Source organism: Strix aluco, chromosome 29, assembly GCF_031877795.1.
Source record: "Strix aluco isolate bStrAlu1 chromosome 29, bStrAlu1.hap1, whole genome shotgun sequence".
NCBI lineage: Eukaryota > Metazoa > Chordata > Aves > Strigiformes > Strigidae > Strix > Strix aluco.
The window spans coordinates 5345044-5370326 of NC_133959.1; the positions used below are offsets into that span (position 1 = coordinate 5345044).

The 25283-nt window shown below is 47.1% G+C and overlaps 3 protein-coding genes across 3 annotated transcripts; 1 reads left to right on the top strand and 2 right to left on the bottom strand.

The window, feature by feature from the left end:
* The first annotated feature begins 846 nt into the window (after positions 1 to 846).
* LOC141916500 (ceramide synthase 4-like) lies at positions 847 to 13615 on the top strand. The gene is made up of 10 exons (XM_074809075.1): positions 847 to 1145; positions 2832 to 2949; positions 4987 to 5105; positions 6273 to 6330; positions 6884 to 6934; positions 7666 to 7758; positions 9111 to 9239; positions 9529 to 9635; positions 11682 to 11826; positions 12899 to 13615. Exons 1-10 carry the CDS (start codon positions 979 to 981, stop codon positions 12968 to 12970), a joined length of 1059 nt encoding a protein of 352 aa, XP_074665176.1. The 5' UTR covers positions 847 to 978; the 3' UTR covers positions 12971 to 13615.
* A 2045-nt stretch (positions 13616 to 15660) lies between these two features.
* Positions 15661 to 20732, bottom strand: LOC141916493 (kelch-like protein 23). The gene is made up of 3 exons (XM_074809059.1): positions 17632 to 20732; positions 16468 to 16879; positions 15661 to 16256 (listed from the first exon to the last, which is right to left on the bottom strand). Exons 1-3 carry the CDS (start codon positions 18608 to 18610, stop codon positions 15944 to 15946), a joined length of 1704 nt encoding a protein of 567 aa, XP_074665160.1. The 5' UTR covers positions 18611 to 20732; the 3' UTR covers positions 15661 to 15943.
* Positions 20733 to 20893: 161 nt separating this feature from the next.
* On the bottom strand, positions 20894 to 25259 carry LSM7 (LSM7 homolog, U6 small nuclear RNA and mRNA degradation associated). The gene is made up of 4 exons (XM_074809083.1): positions 25198 to 25259; positions 24703 to 24793; positions 23136 to 23207; positions 20894 to 21964 (listed from the first exon to the last, which is right to left on the bottom strand). Exons 1-4 carry the CDS (start codon positions 25234 to 25236, stop codon positions 21822 to 21824), a joined length of 345 nt encoding a protein of 114 aa, XP_074665184.1. The 5' UTR covers positions 25237 to 25259; the 3' UTR covers positions 20894 to 21821.
* Between the last annotated feature and the right edge of the window lie 24 nt (positions 25260 to 25283).

A 25283-nucleotide genomic window follows, 5' to 3' on the forward strand; every position in this document is an offset into this window, starting at 1 on the left:
ATGAGAAAATTATGTCTCACTCTGCTGGAGTTATCCCAAAGAGTCAGTGAGCACATGCAGAGGAGAGAACTTGCTACCTACTTCGCTTTACAAAGGCATTCAGAAAGGTCCCTCACCACAGACTTAGCGAAATCCCTCTGAGGTGTTACCATGAGACCAACAGGGATTTTTTTGCAGCTCTGTATTGTTGTAGGTGCCCCAAAAAAGGGGGAGGAAAGGCAGATGGCAAAATTGGCTGATAATGAAAGTTACTCATGCTGATGATGCAGAATGACTGCGAGCAGAAGGTTTTATGGTACTGAGGGACTGAGTGACAAAACCCAAGTGAAACAATACGGAGGAGAGCAACGTGGTGCACCAAGAACGTCTCCTGAAGTGCTGGGCGGAGCGTCAGCACTTCAGAGTAGTTTTGGGGAGCGGCATATCCACTTAGTGCTCGGTATGTGATGGTTCAAAATGCAAATAGGATACGGGACGTTGCTGGGCAAGACGGAGGAACCAAAACTGAGACTGTTGGGGCCCTGAGGGTGCAAGAAGATCTTTATGGCTGTGGCCAGTCTCACCTGGGACCACACCCTCTGCCAGGTGTCAGAGCTGATTAGTAAGTGAGGGCTTCACAGCCTAAGGAAAAGGCTGGTGGAGCGAGCAAGAGAGAAGCCCCTGTTATTACTGTCACCAGGTGGGGACTTCAGTCATCTGCGCAGCAGAGTGTAATTGAAGTCAGCCACCTCCTTGACACCCACTAAATTACTTTCTTGTACTAGGACATCTTACCCCACCTCCAAGCTCACGGGCAGGTCAGAACAAGCGATGCTATTTCAACTAGTCTGAAGTAATGGGATCAAGTGAGAGGTGGGGAGTGTGACTGATGAGCTGTTTTGCTGGGATTCCTGATTTAGGAGTGAGTTTTATGCCTTACTGCTACCTGCTTGCTGAATCCCAGAGGCTCTGCTTTCTGTGCCCGCCGTCTCGACCAGGATGGGACTATCAGAGGGGTTCTGGCACCATGAATATTGGCTGCCGCCTGGAGCTACCTGGGAAGACATGAAGGAGTCTGCGGATGTACACTACCCACAGCCTCAGAACCTCCTGCTCTGCATCCCTGGTGCCCTGCTCTTGATCATTGTCCGATGCATCTTTGAAAGGTGAGTGCAGCCAATCTGGTTTCTCTTGCCACCAGTGTCTTGCAGAGTTGCTCCAGACTAATCCTTACCTCCTTCCTGGCCACTACAAAACGGATTGTCCCCAAGAATACTGAATCTCTCTGCTTTTTGTGACATGTGGTATTTCCGTGGCAGCTCTTTGCCCTGCCCTCCCTCTCTCCTGTACTTGTAACATAACCTGTACCAGCAGCTGTGTAAAGACAAGTCAGTCAGTCACACCTCAGCTGTGGGTGGAGGGTCCCTCTGGAGAGAGGCCAAGTGGGAGCTTGCAACACAGATTTGCCGGGTATGTCAGTGTTGGGATCCCCCAGCTGAGCCAGGGCTCAGCCTGATCCTAGAGGATGCTCCCAAGTGAGCCCCCATTGTCAGCACAGAGGCAGGAGGAGGGGGTGTCCATGGCTCCTGGGGCTCACTGTGGGATCACTTTACTCACACCGCTCCTCCCTGCCCAGCTCTGCCCTGCTGTCTCCTCCCAGCACCAGAGGTCCCCAGTTCGATCAGGGGTGATGCACCCCAGTTGCCGTAGCTGTGGGCATTCGCTTGGCTGAGGGAAATGGTACTGCCCAGGGGAGCCTGAGGACCCACTGGCACCTCCCCAGGACTCGCCTGTGGAAATGAGGCAGTTCCACATGGCTCAGCACAGGAGATGGACCCAGACTGGGCTTTGGGCCCCTTTTCCAGACCAACCCTCACGCACAGGAGCTGATGAGTTGAAGCAGGGCAGTGCTAGCGTGGTCAGAGCTGCTCAGATGCTTCCCCACCAGGCAGAGCGGGACTTTGGGCAGGGGGGGTTGTGAAGTAGCAAGGCTGTGCTCAGCAAACATCCCTCAGCTGGGACATGGGCTTTCTCCTGTGGCCTAATGGAGCTGGGGGAGCACTAGCCCATCTCCCTGGAGAGCTGGCTCCTGCCCACTGCGCACAGCCATGGGAGAAGCTGTGACAGACGGGCTGGAGAAGGAGCCAGAATTAATTCTGGGGTCATCAGGTCTTCCCTCAAAGGTGTTGCACTTGATTGTCTTCCTAGAAACAATGAGATTTTTAGAAACCAGTGTCTTCCACTAGAGCCTTGCTGGACTTTCCTGCAAAGCCAATGTTTCCTGCAGGAACCAGGATGTCCCCCTGTGCTCCGTCCTTGGCTCCTGCTTCAGCCAGTGGGCACAGCACACGGGACAAACACTTGCAGACTCATTCACTCAAACACTTGCAGACTCATTTCATGGCACGGTCTGGACTGCTTGGGAACGTTGTAAAGGTGACCACCATGCACTCCAACACAGAGAAATGCAAGGTGTCTCAGGGCCTTGGCGGAAGAATTCAAGATTGCTTACTTTGTAGTTGTTATTGTTGTCTCCACTGCAGATCCAACATGCCTCACCTTTACTTTGGTGCCATTGCATCTCTCTCAAGAAAGAGCATTGACCTGACAGAGGCGCTAGGCTTTGCGTGTGCCCCTGGAGCAGTACTGGGTCCCTTGGGCTGTGCATGCGTAGTTGGGGTGTGCTGGTGCCCTCGGGCTGGGTATGTGAGCACCCAGGGCAGGGCTGGGCCCCTGGTGCGGTGAATTCGTGCACAGGATACAGCGCTGGCAGGATCTTGCTCTTGGCTGACTCTGGCTCACAGCGTGGGCACACACGTCCTCTCCTGTCTGAACTCTCTTTCCTCTTTCAGAACCGTAGCTCTGCCCTTGGGCAGGAGGTTGGGTGTGAGTGACAAGCGGAGGCCCAAAGTTCAGCCCAATGCCACGCTGGAAGGCTTCTACGTTCTGCTGGGCAGGACCCCAAAGAAGGTGAGTGTCCCCTGTGTCCCGGTGTCCTGAGCGCTCAGGCAAGTAACACCTTCTCTCTGTCCAGATACCCCAGCCCAACCAAAACAGCCTCAGAGGCAAGGCCGTTACTGCTAACTAGCCTTCCAGGGAAGAAAAAAAATATATATTTATACACAAGTATCTCAGCATCTTCCGATATGTTCAACAGCTGCAGTCCCAGCACCCCCGGAGCTGCTGCGTATCGAATACAGCAGGTGGTGGTATGAGAGCTGCTGGCTCCGCTAGGGACGCAGCCATCGCCCCGTTTGGGTACAGTCTATGGATAAGGCTCTTTTTTTTTAGCAGAACTGCAAGTCCTTCAGAATCGTAGAATCATTTAGGTTGGAAAAGACCCTTAAAATCATAGAGTGCAACCATAAACCTAACACTACCAAGTCCACCACTAAACCATGTCCCTAAGCGCCGCGCCTACACGTCTTCTAAACACCTCCAGGGTTGGTGACTCAACTGCGTCCCCGGGCAGCCTGTTCCAAGGCTTGACAAGCCTGGCAGTGAATAAATTTTTCCTAATACCCAACTGAAACCTTCCCTGCTGCAACTTGAGGCCATTTCCTCTCGTCCTATCACTTGTTACCTGGGAGAAGAGGCTGACACCCACCTCGCTACAACCTCTTCCAGGTAGTTACAGAGAGTGATAAGGTCTCCCCTGAGCCTCCTTTCTTCCAGAGTAAACAACTCCAGTTCCCTCAGCCGCTCCCCATCAGACCTGTGCTCCAGACCCTGCACCAGCTCCGTTGCCCTTCTCTGGCCACGCTCGAGTCATTCAATGGCCTTTTTGGAGTGAGGGGCCCAAAACTGAACCCACTCATCGAGGGGCGGCCTCACCAGTGCCGAGCACAGGGGTCAGATCCCTTCCCCGTCCCTGCTGGCCACGCTAGTGCTGATACAAGCCAGGATGCCATTGGCCTTCTTGGGCACACTGCTGGCCCATATTCAACTGACTGTGGACCAACACCCCCAGGTCCTTTTCTGCCGGGCATCTTTCCAGTCACTCTTCCCCAAGCCTGTAGCGTTGTGTGGGGTGGTTGTGACCCAGGTGTAGGACTCAGCACGGAGCTTTGTTGAACCTCACACAGTTGGCCTTGGCCCATCACTCCGGCCTGTCCAGATCCCTCTGTAGAGCCTTTTGACCCTCAAGCAGATCAACACTCCTGCCCAACTTGGTGTTGTCTGCAAACTGATTGAGGGTGCACTTGATACCCTCACGCAGATCATTGATAAAGATATTAAACAGAACTGGCCCCAGTACTGAGCCCTGGGGAACACCACTTGTGACCGGCCAACAACTGGGCTTAACTCCATTCACTGCAACTCTTTGAGCCTGGATTATGACTCACACTAATCCATGGATTTTAAATTATTTTTTTTTACTTAAATTTCTATGAAGCTTTGTCAGAATGATTAAAAAATGCTCATGAGCTCATTTTTACATTCATTTTAATCTCAGTTTGTAAATCTTAAGGCTGAGTAGTTTTATTTGAAATTCATGCATAAAACAGAGCATGTTAGAAATTATGATTTTCAGCCTGTGAATGTGCAGTCACTCAGATGCTTTTTCTGACATTACTGAGTGAACTATGTGCTTGGTTTTTTTTATCATCACAAGCTAAAACTTATCTTGAAGTTTGCTATCTGTAGCTGATACTCAGTCAAAATTGCATCAGAGGTGGAAAAAAAAATTATTTAGACTTTTTTAGCAAAGACATTGAATCCCATTGTGTAAGCTGGCAAAATTTAACCAGGGAGAGCCTGTGCTTACTTCTGAACCTGCATTTAGATACGACTGAATTGCAGTTTTAACATGGCCAAAATGATTTGGGGGTTCACATATGCAAATAGAGCTGATACAATTATGGGTTTTTTTCCAAAGAACGGTGTTCTTTGGGGAAACATGGACCCACAGCAGCAGAGGCAGCCTGCAGGGGCACAGCTCTTCCCCCTCCCATGGGGGCACACAGCCTTAGGAAGGCTGAGTCCTGCTTCCCTGCTGTTTTCTAGGGGGACCTGGTTTCACTGGCCAAGCAAAGCGACCTGCCGGTCAAAGAGGTGGAAACCTGGTTCCGGCACCGGCGGGCCCAGGACCGGCCCAGGCTGATGAAGAAGTTCTGCGAGGCCAGGTAGGTGGGCCAGCAGGGGCTTCTGGTGATGGAGACCTTCAGCAAGGTCTGCACTGCATCACCATCCCCTGCCCTGTCCGTAGCCCCAGACACACCCCCAGAGGAGCCTGCTGCCAGCTGTGGCTGCGAATGGAGACTTTGTACCACGAGACTGGGTCCCACCCCTGCACGCTGCCAGCTTCATCCTTCCTTCCTTTCCACTTTTAACTTTAAAAAGTTAAAGTTGCCTCAGAAGAGTCCACTGGCCTTGATGGAGGTCGGGTTTAAATCTCAGCTGCTGGAGGGATTTTGAGCAGCATTGCCGTTTGCAAAACGTGTCAAACTTCTTCTCAAGATGATACGAAATTAAAATTTTAAAATATTCTCAGCATGGATCATAAAATAAATCCATAAAGTGCAGTTAGTAGGCAGTGCAAGCCGTGAACAGAGGGAGGTAAAACTGAAAAACGCCAGAAAGCATTCCTTTTCCTCAAGTTATTTGCTCTCTTGTATGAAATCTTCCTGCATATCTCATCCATACGTGGAGTCAGAAGGGAGAGAGGAGTCACCAAGTGTATTGACCAGAAGTCAGGTTACCTCTCGTTCTCAGCTTGAGGTCTAATGCTGTATGTACACAAAGACCCCTATCAGGTGTGAGATCTACTCTCCCTCCCCCTCTGAAAAATAAATTATTCAGTGCTTGAATCCTGTTGTTACGCTTTTTAAAAAATATTCTCCCGAAAAAACTTGCTCAGTGCTTCACACTGCAGCATTTCTGAGGAAACTCCTAAGACCCCTGGTATTCCTGTGCCATCACTGGGAAAAGTTAGGTGCCTTCCACAGGCTGTGGCATATAAACATTTGCATAGGTGATCTACAAACACCCACATAGCAAAGGGAGACAGGTAGAGGCATCTTGGTAGTCATGCTGCATCCTGTTTAATGCTGATGCAGTACGGCAGGAATTTGGGCACCGCGTGGGCCGCAGCGGAGCCTGGGTGGGCTGTGGATACCCTGTTGCCTTAACAACACACACGTGCATGTGCAAAAGGAGCTGAGGTTCTGCAAATCCCCGCCCAAACAAGCGTAGGTTCCCCTGTGGGCTTTGCAGCGTCCTGGGCACGGGCTGGGGAGCTGCTCCAACTCTAGAGGAAGTCATAATTTTTTTTTTTTTTTTTTCTGTTTTAGCTGGAGATTTACATTCTATTTCACCTCATTCTTCTCTGGGCTGGGTCTCCTGTATGATGTAAGTACGTGAGCAGAGTGATGCTGTGGAGTGACCCTGTTCAGGGCTTCCTCGTTCATGGCAAATGAGGCCAATGGTCCTGGGCCATTTTGGAGAGCCCATCCAAAGATCATGTGTGGCCACAACTGTGGGTCCAAAGCCAAAGAAGGACAAATTCAGGGGCACGGAGCAGAACCATTCCCAATTCTGATTCAGCAGAACAGTCCCCCTTTCCCTGGGTGAACCTGGCCAGGTGTCTGTGACGTTACCATGGCTTTCCCTGTCTTAGATCACTGTGTGATTCCTCACCGATAACCCACAGACAGCCCTTGCACCTCAGCCAAAACCAGACCCTGTCCTGACTGTGGCTGCTGCCCACTGCATGTTGAGACCCTCTGTGTGACATCCTGTGTGTTCACTAATGACAAATGCATTTTGCCAACCACTTTTTCCAAAGCTCAAAGGCAGATTGGATCTAACATGGGCACACTGACTTCTTAAAGTACTTCTTCACATGGTCAATACGTGTCATTAAAAGGCTACGAGTTCTTACCGCTGCCTTCTCTCTGCACAGAAGCCCTGGTTTTGGGACCACACCGTGTGCTGGCTGAAATATCCACAACAGGTGAGCAGCAAGTGCATGGAATCACAGGATAATTCATATTGGAAGGGGGACCAGAAGGTCTCTTGTCCAACTTCCTGCTTGCAGCACTCAGCTGTGAGATCAGACCAGGTTACCCAGGGTTTTCTCCAGTCGTTTTGAAAACCTTCAAGGATGGAGAGAACACAACCTAGCCCACTGTTTGACTGTCCTCATGATGAAAAAGTTTCCCCTTGCACCCACCTCTCTTGTTTCAACTTATGCCTGCTGTCTCTCATCCTTGCACCATGGCAAATGGCTTTGACTCTCTTCTTGACAAGCTCCTCATAGGTGCTCCGTATGATAGTGGACAGAGAGTCTCTGCCCTGAACAGGCACCTCCTCTCGATGAGATTCTCTGTAACCCAAGCCTGGCTGGAAGCAGCTCTGTGTATGCAGCCACAAAAGGGACCAGACAGTCAGGACATCCCTCAACCTCTCAAAGCAGGGATGGAGATGGGAGATGTCCCAACCCCCTGCAGAGGGGAGACCCCAACTCCTCTAAGTCCCTCTGCAGACTGGCCAGGGCTGGTTCTGCTTTTGGACCAGGTTTGTCAGCACATCAGCAAACAGTTCAGTCACAGGGAACATGAAAATTCAAGCCCTGCTGTCCCAAACACGGGTTGAATGAAGGGGCCTTGCCTGGGAAGACCCTTCCCCTCTCCCATCCCCCAGGGCTAGGGAGGGATGTCACGCTGCCTGTCGCTTGTCTCGCAGCCTCTCCCATCTGCATTGGACTGGTTCTACCTGCTGGAGCTCTCCTTCTACTGCTCACTGGTGGCTACCCTGCCCTTCGATGTGAAGAGGAAGGTGAGTGACAGCAGCACAACTGCAACCCCCTGCCAGGAGGCTTTCCTCTCCCTCTGTCAGCTCCCCAGGAATACAAAGGACAGGGCACACATGCTGCCACAAAGACCCCTGAGCGCATGAGCTCTCGTATCCCACCATTGCACCTTGCGCTGGGTCCCACGTGTGTGTGGTGTGGCCTTCCCACCTGCTGGGCTGGGGAAGCACCAGGGGCTAATATGGGGTCCCCCCGCCTGGCCAAGGGGCATCATGGCCCTTCCCAGCTCTGGTCTCAGGTGTAGCCTGAACCAGAGGGCTGTGTCCTGATGTGATGAGGGTCCTGTAGATGCGTGGCTACATCTACATCCTGTAGATGTGTGGCTTTTCAGCATGTGATGAGGTGACCTCCTGGGACCCATGGACCCAGCACCCACCATTGCCCTCGCCTCGTTCTGCAGTGGAGACTGCACAGAGCTGAGTTCAACTGCACAAGCTGAGGTTCAACCTCAGCTTCATTTGGTTGTTTAGTTTGATCATCACATCTCTCTTTGGAGATTTCATGCCTTTCCCCAGAGATGAGCTCTGTCCAGCTCTCACAAAGCATGTCTTGAGTCCCAGAGGACCCACAGAAACTCTATCAAAATTACCAACACTGCAGTAGTCTTTGTAGACAGGTCAGTTATTGGACACCTGCAATGCTTCCAAGAAGCAGCAGGAACCCACTGCCTGGCAGTGATTCTCCGTGGGCCAGAGCCAGAGCTGCCCTTCCCAATCCCACCACAGAGCACTCGGGGGTCATCGTCTCATCCCCCAAAGCACGGCCTTTTTGCACACACAGATTTGTTCACGCAGGCATGAACCACCCAGCAAGGTCCTCTCTTTACATGAGGCATGTGAGAAGGCATATTCACTGCCTGCAGCATCTCCAGCCCATCCCATTGGTCCCTCTCCAGGGCCAGCATGGGGAGGTTGAAGAGCTGCCTCTGTTATGGCTAGTGGGTAGGACCTGCCCCAGGCCAAGGGCAGTCTGCTGTCATTATTAAAAGCTCTTCAATACGCAATGGAGGGGTCTGGAAGGAAAATATAGGGTGTTAAGAAAGGAACTTTGTAAGGGCAGATTGATTCATGGAAAATTTATAAAATCTGTCTTCTAGCATGTTTGCACCCATGTCTACCTCACTGGTATTTATCTGTGTTTCCATAAATTGGGCATTCATTCTTCTTGGGAATGTGTGGGACCTCAGAGAGCTGTAGCACAGTGGGGAGGAGCACTGATGCCTTGTGGAGGTATCTGACACATCCTAGTGAGGCAGCAACATCCAGGAACGAGTGCTGCCAGGTCAAGGTAAGCCTGACAATCTCTCTTCTCATGCCAGGACTTTAAGGAACAGATCATCCACCACATCGCCACCATCACTCTGATCTTTGTCTCCTACTGTGCTAATCTGATACGGTTTGGGATGATAGTCATGCTGGTCCATGATGCCTCCGATTATATTTTAGAGGTGAGTTACCCTCACCCAGAAATGCAGAGCTGTTCTTGTGTCTGTGGGCAGTGTGTGCCTTGACACATGTGGATGTGTTGGCCCACACAAGTGAGCCACTTACGTTCCATAGTGCCAGAGCATTTAGGAAGTATCAGATTTATTGCTCTTGGGGAAAAATAAGTGAGTGCGCAGGGGCTGGAACACATCCCCACAAGCCTGGTAACCCTTGCAGGACGTGGGAAATCCCTCAGCCCCTTGGAAGGAGAACACAAGCACATGGGACATACGGCAATTTGTCTCTCTACAGCTTGCCAAGATGCTCCATTACATGAAATGGAAGCGGGTCTGTGAAGCAGTCTTTATTGTTTTCGCTGTGGTTTTCATCATATCCCGGCTTGTCATTTTCCCGTTAACGTGAGTTACGTTTTAATGTTCTCTGAACATGGGTGTTACGTGCTATTTGAGCTTCTGCAGAGATGACCCTCCATGCTGAGGGGAGGGAAGGCAGGGAGCAGGACACTACAGGGAAGCTCAAAGATTAATCCAACTGGAATTGAGGAACCCAAGAAAAAAAATCCAGGGTTTTAGCTATATTAATTATTTAATTAACTATATTAATTAATCCAGAGACACAGCCTCTGTCCTTCCATTCCCACACTCTCACTGTGTCTCCCAGGCAGGGCCTGTCTCACCAGGGGCTGTCTCTCATGCTGTGATGAGATGTTTACATGCAGCCCCAGCAGCTGACCTCTCACGAGCTATTGTGGCACTGGGAATGTTTTAGGTCTGTCTTTCTCCATCCTCCTAAAGCCAGCCCCACCACAGTCTGAGCGTAATCCTTCTCCTCTACTCCTGCTCAAGACCTGGTGTGACTCTTCCACTGTGTAGGAAGTTGCCTCCTTCTGTTGCAAACGCTGGTTCCTACAAGAGAAAGAAGGTACAAACTGTACTGGTTAGAATTTCTTAGCAGACTAAGAAAGGCCTGCTTAAAGCTCTCTTAACATAAAATTAATATAGAAGCAATGGCATAGTAATTTAAAGTGACCCATCATCTATTTGAAGTAAAAGAAGAAAATCATGAGCGCAAGCTAAGGATTCAGGAGGTAGGATACTCGACGTGCCAGGAGAGTATCAGCAATGATCCCTCCAGCAGCCACACACAGTCTTGGAGAATGGCTGACCACACCCCTGACCACACTCCCAGCCTTTAACTAGGCTGAACTTGTTCCCCTTTCTTTACCACTGCCAAGTCCCCTGGAAAAGCTGATTCCAATGAACTTCCCAGAAACTCATTCCACAACACTTGCGTTATAGTCTAAGGTTTCTGTTTTCTTTCAAAACCAAACATTTCATTTATTAAACCCAGAAGAATTTTTTGAATGGGACATGTTACACACACATAAGCACAAGTGTGCATTGCTGTCCTCTGTTCCTGCCCTGGCTCCATACCAGCGCTGAAGATGCTGAGTTTTGAGTTTTGGTCCTGCTGCCATTTAGTTTGGACACCTGTGAGGGTGACTTTGCATAACCAGTCCCAGATTCTGGCGGTGAAATGGCTCCCTCAGCAAAGTAATAAAAGCTTGAGGCAACTTTCCTGAGAAAGAAACTAGAATAACCATGACTGCAGTTGTCTCCACCGCAAAAACACCTCAATATCTCAACCTGCTGTATCGTAACATAAGGACAAAGAAGGTAACAGATGTCCCAGGTCAGACCAAGGGTCCATCTAGAGCAGCACCTGTCTGCATCAGCAGCAAGAAGCAGATGTTTAGGAAGGCAAGAACAGAGCAAATAGACGTAGTGTCTCTCCAACAATCCAGCTTCCAATGAGTCTTAGATTTCATGTCTTAGATAACTTGCAGAGGAGGACACATACTAGTGGTCATCATTCCTCTCCTGCGTTGAACTGCTCTCTGCTCTGTCTGCTCTACATTTCCAAACCTTCCCTCCTTTCTGTCCCCATCTAACTGATGATAGTTTCTGCGACTTCTGCCAAAAACAATGCCCTGCCCAACTGCTCATCTGTACCCTCAACTCTTCCCTAACTTCAGTTAAAAAATTAATTTATAATCTTTTTATTTAAGTGCCAGTCGCCAGGTCCCCTTATGGTTTAATTTTTGCTCCTCTCCAGACTCATTTTAGGAGAAATGCTACCTGTTCCTGCTGCTTCTGGGAAGCATTGCATGTTTCTGATAACCAACCTGTCCGCAAAGACGATCGCATTGTTAGTGATTTTAATAGAGAGTTTCTGCAGGTCCTCTGGGAAGCGGGCCACGCTTTGTGAGAGCTGGGCAGAGCGTGAAGCCTGATGGTCAGTCCTAGCACAGCTCAGCTCTGCACTGGGGTCACACGAGCCAAGTAGTTGCCCAGAAAGACATTTGACCCTTGTAAGAGTGAAGGTAAATGCCCTGCTTTAGTCTTGGGTGTCCTGATTTGTCTCTCTTTCTCTCTTACCCACAGCACATACTATTACTTTGTGACAAAATTTCCGTTGTTCCTCATAAGCTGTCTGATAAACACTTTCCTGCTGATCCTGCAGTTGTTACACATTTTCTGGTCCTATCTAATCATCCAGATGATCTTCAGTGTCATCCTCTGTGGTGCGGTATGAAAAATCTTTGTCTCCTTCTGTGCCACCACTACTCATGAAAGACCGTGAGATCCCGGGTGACTCCTGCAGGGAAGGGGTGGGAGAAATGGGACCACCCAACAGGCAGAGCTTCTGAATTCATGTGTTGGGAGTTGTGTGGATACCTCTGCTCACAGAGACCAGAGCAGCAGCTCACTTATAGCTTGTGGCTGTGTGCTGGTGACGTGGGAGCCATCCATGGTCGTTTCTCCTCACGGCCTAAAGGCTCCCAGTATGCAGTTTGCAAGACTGGGAACCTGTTGGTATGGCCAAAGCAGAGTAAGGAAGGAGCAATCAGGTAAGCCTGGTAGATTCCATGCTGTGTATTTGCACCTCTGAGTTTTGGGTGCATTCCACAGGCTTTTGATGCATGCCAGAGTTTGCATAGGGATCACTGAAGAAACCTTGTCCCCAGAGATGCCCGTTCCCTGGCGTGCTTTGCTAACGTAAGCAGGTGGCATCTTGGTAGGCTCTGAGTAGTTTTGTGAAGGCTTTGGGGATCTGTGGCCAGGAGAAAAAAAACCCACCACAGTGTTGGTGTTACGCCTTCAGCTTACCTTGAACTACCCCTTCATTGAAGCTAAATTAAGAGAAAAACAGTTTTTCTGGAGGAAATGATGGAACATACGCTCATCAAGTTCGTAGATGACTGCAAAATGAGGAGACAGTCAATACGCTCACCGGGCAAACACGTGTTGACTTGCAGAGCTTTGACAGTAACAAACTGCACAGGGAAACATGCAAAATAACTATGTGTAGAATAAATACTAACTTATTTTCAGAAGGTCACATTACATTATTAGGGTGACCAAAAAAGTGTCCAAAAGTTAGGTGAAACCATAACAAAGTCAACCTCTGGCAGTTTAAGGCAACCTCCCAATGCAGGGACAATTGCACCACTGGCTTTAGGGACGTGATCGCGTGTTATTTTTACTCTAGCTGTCAGGTTAACACACCAGTGCTGTGAATGAAAACAGGACTAGTCCCCTGCAGTATATACCACAATATAGGTTTTGCAGCTCATTTACATTGTCTTTCTTTCCTACAGAAAAGAAAAGATGCCAGAAGTGACACTGAGGAAAGTGACAGGAGCGAAGCAGAGGATCTGGCAAAGAACTAAATGTAATATGGGTCTTGCTGCAAAACACCAAGAGCTGGGCAGAGTCTTGAAAGCAGGGATGCTGAATCGGACCTGGGGGGAGAGGCCACACAAGCTCACAGATGGCTTCATAGAGGCATCATCCAACATCTAGATGGGAATGAATTCCATCATAGCTTTTATAGGCGGTTATAAATCACTCTAGGAGATGATTTCTTCACTTCTCCTCTTGCGACCATTCTTTTGCTACTACTCTTATGATCACTTATCCAGGGAAAAAAGGTCTACCAGCCAAAGTCTCCGTGTAAACAGAGCAGGGGTTGAACAAGCTGCTGAAGGGGTGACACCTAACTGGTTATCTCAAAAACTTCCCAAAGGTTCATGAGATAATAAACTGCAACTGCTGATGATTTAACTAACCTGGCATTTCAGAAGATACTAGCAGTTATTGCCAACAGTTATTGTCCTCAGGAAAGGCCTTGCACGTCAAAGACACTGACTTAAGTGGCAAACAAGTTTTCAGTTGTATAGTATAAAATGGACAGGCTTTGGGGAAGAATAAACCATTTCTGCAAACAAGGCCTGGCCAACAAGCTGTGTTTGCTGTATGAATTATACAAGATAGCTTGTGTGTCTAAAAGATTTTGCTAACGGAATGTCTACTTGGGGAGAAGGGTCCTAAAATTGAAAGCAACTGAAACTCTTCCAAACTTTTCCACCAGAAATTATAATTTAGTCTAAATGGCAACTTTCCATAGGGATGTATTCATTTTGTTGAGGTTTCATTTTGAAAATTGGAAGAGTGTTACAATACAAACATTTTAATGGGATAGTTTAGGGGTTGGATGACTTTTCACCTTGTAATATATTGTAATTATTGTAATAATTACATATTACTGATGTAATTTTCAGAATTTATCGTAGAACATAAAATCAAAAGTCAACGTAAAAATGAATTTTACCTAAACCAAAGACTTTGCATGATGCTGCAGCTTTTTAGAATATGTTTATGTCAGTAGGAAAATCTTCTTAGAAACTTGCTGGAGGTCTGACATCACTGCTAATTCAAAGGCTCAGAAAACGCAGAGGACAGATAAATCTACATATATGGATGTAAACAGTGTACAGAAACCTGCAAACACGGTCTTTAAAATGTGTTTTCTACTCAGGTTTTGAGTATGCTTCCAAGGGGTCTGACACATTTTACACAAATACTGGGGGAAACTGTTTCTGAGAAATGCAGAGAGGTGGAGAACGAGGGATGGTGTAACTAGAACACACTGCTGTGAAGAACCGTGGTCCATCTCCCACACCTGACCTATGCAAGGCAAAATACAGTCAGGAAAGGTGCACGAGAAAGGCAGGAGGAACTGAGCCAGCGTTCCCTTGAAGGGCTTTGACATTCAGATCTGCTGGCAGCAATGCTGAAAGGCAGCCAGGCACCTGTCTCTGCGGGTCGCTGGCCTTGAGGAGGATGCTGCCTAGCCCCAGCTAGCTGTACTGCGCTGGGCGTGCAAGACCCTTCATCAGGATACCTGCTGCAAGGGTTTGCCCAGGAATTATTTCACTGTGTCCATCAAGGATGATACTTTCTTTTAAAGCGCCAAATGATACATGAGAATCTCAGCTTTTTAAAGATTTATATCCAGGGCACAATAGTACAACTGGCCATTGGACTCAAAGAACAGGCCCAGCCTTTCATTGCCACCAGCTTCATCACAGGGGAAGCACCAAGTCTGCTCTCAGCTCCTGGAGCTGGCAATGCCACCGCCTGGCTGGGGGCTGATAGATGGACTGGAGTCAAGGAGTGGAAGCCAGCCTGAATTGAGAGGACTCCACGTTTGCAGGCTTGGTCAGAGCAGCTCCTGCCATCCTGACATAGTTCTCACAGTGGTAGGATTGTTTTTAAGCAACACCTCTCTGTTTTTAAGGCTTCTCCCCTTCTCCGGAGATCATGATCACTCAGCTCAGGAACTCTGAGTACATTTTCCTTTCAGTGTTGCTGCATCACACCAGACTCTGCTGACATAGGTGACCGATAACACTTGTAGTGCAACCTCCCAGGTTGCACTCTCCCCTTCTCGTCCAGTCAAGCAGTCTCACAAGGCAGCCACTCCCTCAGCAGCTCCATCCTTGGGAAGCCTGAGCACCCTTGGAGATCCATCCCCTACTGCTGTCCTAAGGCCATAGTTCTGCTCATCAAACCCTCTTCCTCATACACAGTCTTTAATTAAGGCTATGTTCAGGTCCCTGCTCCTTGCACCCTCATTTCAGTGCTTTGGGATGGGAATTTTTATTCTGGGTCTGTACAGGAACAAACCCAAAGGGGACTAAAGAAACTGAAGCAAGACTTTTAAGTGCCCCCACTTGCAAATGGTTATCATCACATACCCGAATGCACAAATCCAGAATAGTCTCCCTCCTTCTGTGGTGCTCTCCAGCCTGGAATAAAGGTAATTTTAGCCATAATTACATAACCTAGGAAACTTGCTGAGTTCAGGCTAAAATGATACTGCGTATGGCTTGACTGCAGTGGTTGTCTGGGGTTCTTTTTTTGCTCTGTCCTACAGCACTAAGAGCTCATACACCCTGCTGAAGATTCCCTTGACACACATTTGATTTATTATTTCACTCCTACAGTATTTTCTAACACTGATGCAATTACTTTCCTGTCTCTGCCAGCTGTTCAAAGGAGAGAGTGCCACAGAGGTCAAAGGTCAAACCAACCCTTTATTTACCATCAACCCTGAGGAGTTTATGTACCATAACAATGCTGACCACTATTTCCAGTAATGATCTGAAACCTTTGTGTAGACATAAAGGCTTCACTGGCTTTTGCTTTAAGTTCATTTGCCAGGTAGGAAAAAAGACAAAGTTATGGAGGAACAGATTTATTTTCAAACTGAAAAAATTTCACAGACCAAACTTGACACGATCTAACTCCCATCAGCTGTAAAGCACACGACTGTTTAGTTATGCTGGATCTGGCATCTCTCATGCCCACGTATCAAATCTTCGCACAGAGACACACCCATGAATAGGAAGGGGGCAAGGGAGTTTGTTATCTATGACCTCACACATATCAACGTAGGGATCAAAGAGGACTACAACAGGGAGGGCACTGTTCCCCTTCCTCTGTCCAAGGAGATAAATTCGTCCATTCACAGTGCTGCATCCCATGAAGAACTTCCGAGTCAAGCATTCCTCATCCACCTGGGTCCATTCATCCGTCTCCACATCAAACCGAAAAGCTCCCCCTCCTATGGTGTACAGAGCACCGTTCAGTGGTGTGATGCAGAGGTCATACCTGGGAGGGAAGATCAGAATCAATAGGAAGATCTGGCCCCTGAAATATTCAGTGTGACCTTGGTCCTCATACCGAGTCCTGTTTAAACAGAGAACCACACAAGTGTTGGTGGGACAGGACTTCTGGATTTCTCCAGCCCAACCTCTTCTTGGAGCAGGACCAACACTAGAAATTTTTTTCTTCTGCCAGGTCTCAGAATATTATTTCTTACCTTGGAAGTGGGGAGAATGAGATGACATCCCAGCTGTCTGTCTCTGTGTTCAGCCTTTGCACTCCATCGTATACGTGTCCATTTTCATCCAGGCCACAGACCACATAGATCCTGGTTCCCACGCTGGCTGCATCTCCTCTCTCCACAGGCTGAGCCATAGGACTCATGCTTTCCCACTCTGACTCCACCAAAGCCATGCGCTCCACCGCTGGGATTATCCCTTCATCTGTGCTCCCTCCAAGGACGTACAGGTAGAGCCCTGCTCCTACCGCACAATGGCTATTGCGGGACTTCTTCATGGCAGGCCCTTCCAGCCAGCTGTTGTCCAAGCAGTTGTAGATGAGCACCCAATCCACACTATACCACACAAACTCATCCCGGAAATATCCTCCTGTCACAAAAAGGAAGCTCCCTGGAAAGACAGGAGAGAAAAGTATCAGTTACACAAAGGCTGAAAATTGCTCCTGAGAACTAGGGTTCTCATTTCTCCCTAGACTGTACTGATGAGGTGCAAGATGAGCAGAGAAAATTACTGCTCTTGATCAGTTTGCAGTATTTGACTCCTCATCTGCACATACATGCTGGGCCTACAGGATGCAGTAAGTCCTTCCAAGTCTGCTCCTTCTCTTGAACAGAATCATGGAAACAGTGGTTGGAAAGAACCTCTGGGGAAGAACCTCTGGGGATCTCATGTCCAAGCTCCCACTTGAAATGGGACTGTCACCAACACTAAATATGGGAAGCCATTGTATTGAGCTGTCTTCAAAGTCTCCAAGCATGAGAATGTCACAACATCCATGGGTAAGTTTAACTTAACAGCAACTATAAACCAGAAGTCACCATCTGTCAAAACCACATGAAAGAGAAGGCCAAACAAATACGCTGCTTAAAGTGAAGCCGTTAGACTCACTCCAGATAAAGCTGATGTAAGGAGTTCAATAGTTTCTGCTATATGAAAAGAAATATTCAGCCTTGTCTAACGTTCTCCCAGGACTAAGGAAAACAAGACCATTCTTTGAATGAATAGGAACACAAATATGAATGAGGTTTTAGCAACACTGAACAACGCAGTTTTACAGGAGAAGCAGCTGAACTCCCTGCATACGAGTCTCTAAGCCTCAACTTCTACTTGGATTTGCTCAGTCCCACTTTTCTGTGAGTTACCTACTGCTGCCACTGCATACTGGGTGAGGTTCCTGCGCTGCAGTGGAGAACAAGCCTGCCAAGTCCCTGTTTTCGGTTGAAAGAGAAATAATTCTTGCTGTTCCTTTTCATGCTTTCCGCCCAGGACATATAAGGTGTCATAGCTCCGACCAGCATAAGGACACAGTTCCATATTTTGCCAGCTGGGTGGAGGACAGCTGTCTAACTTCTTTATTAGTCTGGAAAAGGTATCTGTCTCTCCAAGGCGCTTGCTGCGTTTCACCAAGATATCGAGGAAGGACAAACTCAGAAAAGTGACCCTGACTTCGCCCACCAAATCCAGAAAGTCTTCCTCTCTCGTTGCTGGGTCCTCCATTATCCACCTCATAATACTGTCAAAAACCACATCTTCTCGTGAAACGAAGAGGTCATTGCTTTTTAGGAGCTGCATCAGCATTTCTTTGGGTAGGGCCTTAAATTCTTCCTGGCACATCACATCCCCCCAGTGAGTGAGAGCCACGTTCATAGCAGACACATGCAGCTCTATAAAGGCAAATTGCTGCGAGTAGGTCATCAAGCCCAGGCAGTTGGAAACATGCAGCTCCCTCTCCAGAAATTTCTCACACAACAGTTTCACCCTGTCAAACTGGAAAAAATCAGCTGTTTCCAGTAAGCTGATCACATTTTCTTGACCTATAAGCACCTGGGCTGTGCGAGTGAACTCAAGTAGTGCCTGAAAAGGCACCGCATCTATCCCTCGGATCACTATGTGGTATTCAGAGCTCTCTCTTGCCCCCCCAAAAAACATGGCTTCAAAATAACGACTGTGTACTGAAAGTACCCTACGGCTGACCTGAAAGAGTCTCTCTCCAACCTCAAGAACTGTGTCTGTGATCATTTCTGTCTGAGATCCCAGCTCCTCTGGTTCTTGTGCAGGCTCCATGCTTGCTGACTGCCAGGCAGTTAATTTTAACTCAGCCCTTATGCAGCCTTTACTCATGCGAGGTCTCTGGAAACATTATCCCCCTAGCTAGGATAAATACAAGATAAGCCAATCTTGTCCTAAAAATAGAGCATGTTTTCTACTCTCCTGTTTTGCTTTTCAGTCTTTCCTGCTGCTTTCAGAGCAGCAATAGTGGGAAAGCTGTATGACCAAAAAACCACAGATTTAATTGGCATCTACCTAAGCCAGGTAAGACTACAGTGAATTAGGGGAGATGTGAGCCACTCAAAGAGCCTGGACTACAATGAGGACAAACAGCCAAAACCTTCCTAAGCACTGACTAAATACCCAGAAGTTTTAGAACACTGAACCCATTTCTAAAAAAATATCCATTTTACAACACTTTTCACTTCTGCAAATCAAAACCAGGAAAGCTCGAGACTTTCTGGCAAAAAACACTGATTTCCCCAAAGCCACAGTGTTCATCAGTTCAAGTTTAATATCAAATTCCAGATTGCTCACAGCATTTAGTATATATTTAACTTTATACTTTAATAAGAGACGGGGGGAAGGAATGAGCCCCCATGCAAACCCAGATAGCTGTCACATATTCAGTCCTCCTCAATCTCGATGCACTACATAAACACTCATAGTACAAGCAACAGCTCACTGATTCCACATAGTGAATTTTTCCAAAGCGTTTAGACCAAGCTATTAAGGGGAGAGATTTGCACAGTGACCTTGAACTAGTGCCCCTTATCCCCAAGAGCCCATCCCAGCAAGACTCAGTCTCATCTCTCAGTGGAGCTCAGCAAGCAGAATAGGGCTATCTGGATTAAGAGCACCTTTTTTCCTCTAGAGGTTCCCTCCTGCATTTCTGGAAGAGGCTTCTGTAAAACTGCTGTTATAAATGGTTTTATAAAACGAGTCATATTTAGGAATTAAGTCCAATAGAAAAGCATGTACGTATTTAGAATTCAGCTATAGAATCACAGAATAGTTTGGGTGGGAAGGGACCTTTAAAACTCGTCTAGTCCAACCCCCTGGGACATCTTCAACTCGAGCAGGTTGCTCAGAGCCCCGTCCAACCTGGCCTTGAACGTTTCCAGGGATGGGGCATCTACCACCTCTCTGGGCAACCTGTGCCAGTCTTTCACCACCCTCAGCATAAAAAATGTCCTCCTCCTATCTAGTCTGGATCTACCCTCTTTTAGTTTAAAACCATTACCCCTTGTCCTGTCACAACAGGCCCTGCTAAAAAGTTTGTCCCTTATCATTTTCACATTCTTATTTTCAGGTACTCGATTCCCAAATATAACCCACAAGTCTGCATTGCACAAAAGGACAGCCATGCATCATGCAATGAAGACTGAGCAACCCCTTAACCGAGCAGGAAATGCTGAAAACGTGCCCTTCTCCAGGTTGTGCACTCGAGACATGACTTCAGTCAGAGCTCTGTCCCCTCTCTGCATCCGGAGTGTGGAACCCACTCAAGAGCTCCAACACATCTGTTTCTGATGCTACACTTGGAAAACAAGAGTGCAGAGATGGTGCAGCGTGTTATTGGTACCAACAACCAGCACCTGCTCCCACCTGAGGGACAGCTCAAGACTACTCAGGCTGATGGTGAGCAAGTTCTGCTCCAAACACTAAATAAGGAGCCTCTTCTGAATTGAGCCATTGCATGAAGAACAAGTGTTGTAGTGTTAGGAAAAAATTATGTTGGAAGGAGCATGACTCTGTGAAGCACTCCAAGAACGAACCCCTAGGAGATTAAAATCTAGAAGCACTCAAGTTTACACAGGCACAGGTCCCTAGTTTCACAGCCTCCTGGAAAAGTCAGATATACTGAACTGGAATTTATTTACTTCAAGTTCCCATCCATTTCAGAGCTGACCCAGGAGAGGCTCTGAATGGGAGGACGATGCTGCTGCCAAAATGAACAGCCAATACAATCTGTCCTTGGCATGTTTTCTTGACAACCTCTAGGAACAAGACTGCTGCTGCCACCAAAACAATTTACTCTGCCACAGCCTCCTCACAAAGGGTCCTCAGGAAAAGCAGGTGGCAGAAGCACATAACAAGCAGCCTAGGGGCACGTATCTCCTACTAGTGAGTCTTTAAAATGCCCAACAGAAACGCACGAGTCCTCATCTAGGGACAGATGCCCTCAGTCATTCCTCACCGATTTTCTGTCTTGAGTGGAACACAGCTTCTGATCTGGTTCCTTCCAACTTTGCTGTGTGTACACACCTCCTGAACAAATTTCATTTACAACTGTGGAGAACTGCGATGTCAGCCATAGAGCACTTTTTCAGACTAAAAACCAGGACATTTAAGAACAGATTAATTTGTATTTATTCACTCAAAGGTCCTCAAATCTTGCTGTTTCTGCAGTATAAAAGAAATAAAAATGTTTACTTACAAATCAAGTTATAACAAGCATAACCACAAGTGGATAGCTACAATATAAAAATATGCAGTATTTCCAGACACTGCCTACAACTGAACATCAGGATCTTAAATATTCTTCCCCTAAAATTCCAAGTATCAAATAGATACTTCCATAAGGTTCATGTCAGCCAAGAATCGCCCTAGAAGTTAGTCTCCAGTTCTTCTGCAGAAGTGTGGGAGCATTCTGATACACAGATCACAGCCCACAAGATCTGGAACAAATGTTACGAAAGAACTTCTTAGCTTGTAAAGGTGATGACAAGGTACTATACAAGGAAAGTAATTTTCCTGCACACCCCAGAGCAAGCAGGCAGGAGACTGAACTCAACAGCAGGAAGACTACAACACAATGCTTCCCAGCTGAGTACTGACATTAAGAGGAAGAAAACATGTTCTAATGTATTTAGGCTTTGGATTAATTTAGGTTAAATACATTTCAATGTATTTAAAAATGTAAACAATATAACCAATATTGAGGGCATTCTTTACTAATTTTATGTGGTTGTTTCAAAACTCACAAGATCAACAGGGTCTCAGACAATTCCACGACAACATATTCTCTCCTGTCGGCTCTAAACAATGTAGTTACACATTTATTTGGCAGGGGTGGCAGGAATCAGAACTTACTTCTTACACACCATGCCCCATCCTCTCATCATTTATGGAAAGTCACAAAAATAAAAGTTGACTGTTCTTTCACACTAACAAATACACATTCAAACTCCTCCTCCAAAACAGGAAGTTTCTCACACACTGATAGTTTTCTCAGGTGATTTGCACCCTTGAAGTCTTCAGAGACAATCCAAAGAAAGCATTAGCCATCTTGCTGCTGAATGAAAGGGTTTGGAATCGCTTCCATTCCATCCTGTGGACAAATAAGAACCACTGAAGTCCCTCTGCAGACCACAAGTCCCAGCTGACGTGTGTCTTCTGTTAATTTGTATTGATCATCTGGATCTGAAAAGCAGAGATTCACAGTTACAATGGCAACATAAGGAGAAGAAACCAAATTCCATCAACTTCAAGAGGCACAGTCATACAGGTTTTTTCCAGGCATTTCTGCATTGTTATATTGAATACATGGACTATAAAAGGGATGCAGCAGTAATATCTGATGCCTTCAAGGCATTACTGATTTACTAATTTTCAGAAATAGCACATGCCACAGTGAGCAATAAAGAACTTCACTATGTATGTGAGGGAAAACACGTATCTTTTAAAGAATTCAAAGGTCTTTGATTATCTAACCAAAAGCATACATACAAGTGATTGAAAAAGCTCCTGATCCCATTTCAAATACCATTTTAGACAAACATTTTGGGAACAATGCGAATCAGAAAAAGACCCTGACTTCAGAATGCACTAAGTATGCAATGCACTGGTCCATTCCCAGACCAAGCCAAACCAGGCTGTGGAGGGGGACAAACACTTGACACAGCAATAGCCAATTCTACCCTCCAGGAGATGTCAATATATTCAATAAAAATGCACTACACTCATCTTTTAAAACTCCCCTCTAAGAGTAAAATTAAAGCTTCAGGTGCTTCCTTGTAAGCAGGCAAGAGAATACTCTTCAAAAATGGTGTCTTATCGTAAGATAAATTTTATTTCAGAGAGGAGAAAGGGAAATGAGAATATTTATCCTTGGATGGGAAAAAGAAACAAGTAAGAAAAAAAACCCCTACAGCTCTATTAGCTCTAAGAAGCTAAAGAAGGCTGTAGTTCCACAAAAAGGCAAAGATGTTTAAGACAGTAAGATACTAGCTCTTGCTGAGATGCTTTTCCTGCTTTGAGCAAATCAGCAACCCTTGAGCAGTATAAACAAAGGCAAAGGCAACTGCCTTATCTGAAGAGACACACTACTTTGTCCAAGCTTTAGAGGACAAGAGCAGTAAAGGATTTATAGAGGAGCTCAAGAAAGGACTACCAAGAATGTTCGACCACAGGGAACGTGCTTAACCTAACTTCTGTTATCTTATCCCTCCCTTTACAACTTAGTTATCATGAACATGTCTCAGTTTGGATGATGTCAACCTGCAGTTTCTGGTTATTCACTCACCGATCTGTAAGATTTCCGTTAAGAAAATCATTCTTAGGGAGCGTTTTACACAGATAGCGCATTACTTACCTCGCATATATTCAATGGTACCATCAAGCACAAGGTTCAGAAGAGGGTCAAATCCCTTCAGGACACCACTTGCTATTGAAGAGCACACACAAAACAATGATTAGAGACCAAAACCAGGTATACAAGACCACGTGAAGGACACGTTCAGTTCTCTGGCTCTTTTCCTCCTTCAATCAAGGCTATCAAGCAAATGAGACCAGAGATATTAAACAGTGCCCTCTTCATCACATGCAAATGCACAAGAACTGGTTTGTGTTGTGCCAACTGAAGCTTACAGGCTTTTTAACCAATTCTGCAAAATGCTCTTCAGGACATTGACATTTCTGTTTTCAGCCAATTTCAGGGCCATTTTAAGAATATTTCAGCATAACAAATCAATACAAGTCACATCACAAAAAAAAAGAAGCTAACCCCAAACCAAATAAATACCATTAGCAAAGGGATATGGCAAAAAATGAGGCAAGACTGCAATATTTTGAAGTGCTTTCCTTAGACAACCCATTTTCCAGGTGCCCTCCTGGAATATAATCTCTTTAGCATAAGCACTGCCTCCACAGGAGTGCACTGCAGACAGCCAAGCACTTTGTCCTAAAACAGAACATGATTCCACAATTGTGGTCACTAAATAAATTGCAAGACTACACAGAATCATTCCCAGTTTGAAAAATACTTGCTGATTACCAGCATTACTATCCCTACTAACAGCCCAAATCTAAGAAGGGACTCCCACCATCCTACGTGTTACATGAAGATCATAAAAGAACTTGGCATGAATTTTTTGAGAAGGAAATCTAAACAAATGGATTCAATGGAATTGTCAACTGCCCCAAAACCCCCCTCCAAAACCCACATTTATCAGCAAGGAGTCCAAGTAACTTCCAAAACCTCACAAGCATCAGGTCCCAGTAGAGTTTTAAAAGAGATTTTTAAAAGCAGAGCAAGCTTGCTTTGGAAAAGCTTCTGCTGAGCATCTCCCACGCAGCAGGCTGTTAACTTTCAGACAAACAAGTGGTCTGCAGGATGGAGATGGCAAGCTGGGATGGAGAGTGCAGGTACGGCAAGGGAGCAAGAAAGGGGTGGGGGGCTGGAGGGGAATGACGACGTGAGAGTCTCGAAGGGGATGAAAAGCCATGATGAAGTATATTAAAACAATCTGTGAACTCCAGGCACATTTAGTATGTTAAGAGATGACAGGGGTATTAATCATAACACCCATAAAGGTTTCTTTGCTGCTTTAAGTGCACCCTTGCAATGTGAAAAAACAGTCAAAAGAAACAAGACAGTTGAAGACAACCAGTAAAAGAAGATGAAAGAAAGGTGCACAGATGAAGCATAAAGATAAAACTGCAGCCAGAGGATTAATGGAAAAGTTGAAGAAGATAAGCTTCACACCGGTAACATCAAACAGTAATGAATAAAACTCATCGTCCTTCCTTGAAAGACAGCAACGACCACAAAGGACACAAAAGCCAAGCAAAGAGCGAGGAAAAACGCCAACATGCAAAGTAAACCTCATGCTGCAGAGGCACAGGCCGCATCCCCGGCCCGGGGCCGAGCCCTGACTCACCTTCTCTCCCACCTTGGAACTTCACTCGGATCGTTTTATCGATGTATTTGGAGAGATCCAAAATACTCTCCTTCTTCTTCTTCTCCTTATCCTAAAGGAGAGGAGCACAGGCAATCTGAATTAAAAAGAACCCTCCCCTGCCCCGCCCTCCCCGCCGGTTACACATATACTCAGTAACGCTTCTTTTTATTACGCTGTTTGCAATACAGCTGCAGAAACCGCCCCAAGGTTTTCCACCCCAAGAGCTCCACGCGAAGGCAGAGCAGGAGGACCGGGCTGACTGGCGCGGCAGCGGGCCGGTATCCCGGGGCGAGCGGGTCCCTGCAGCACCGCCACGGGCCCCGGGCCCGGGCCCGGGCCCAGCCCCAGCCCCAGCCCCAGCCCCAGCCCCAGCCCACCCCGTGCGGCCGCGATCCGCGGGAGGCGACTGGAGCCCGAGCCGCAGCCGCCTCCTCACAGGCGGCCCCGCGCGCCCGCCAAAGCCCCGCTCCTCACCGCCATCTTGCTCGCGCCCCCTCCGCCGACGCTCGCCATTTCATTCGCCGCTGCCAGAAGTGACGTCGCACCTCGGCGAAGCCCAT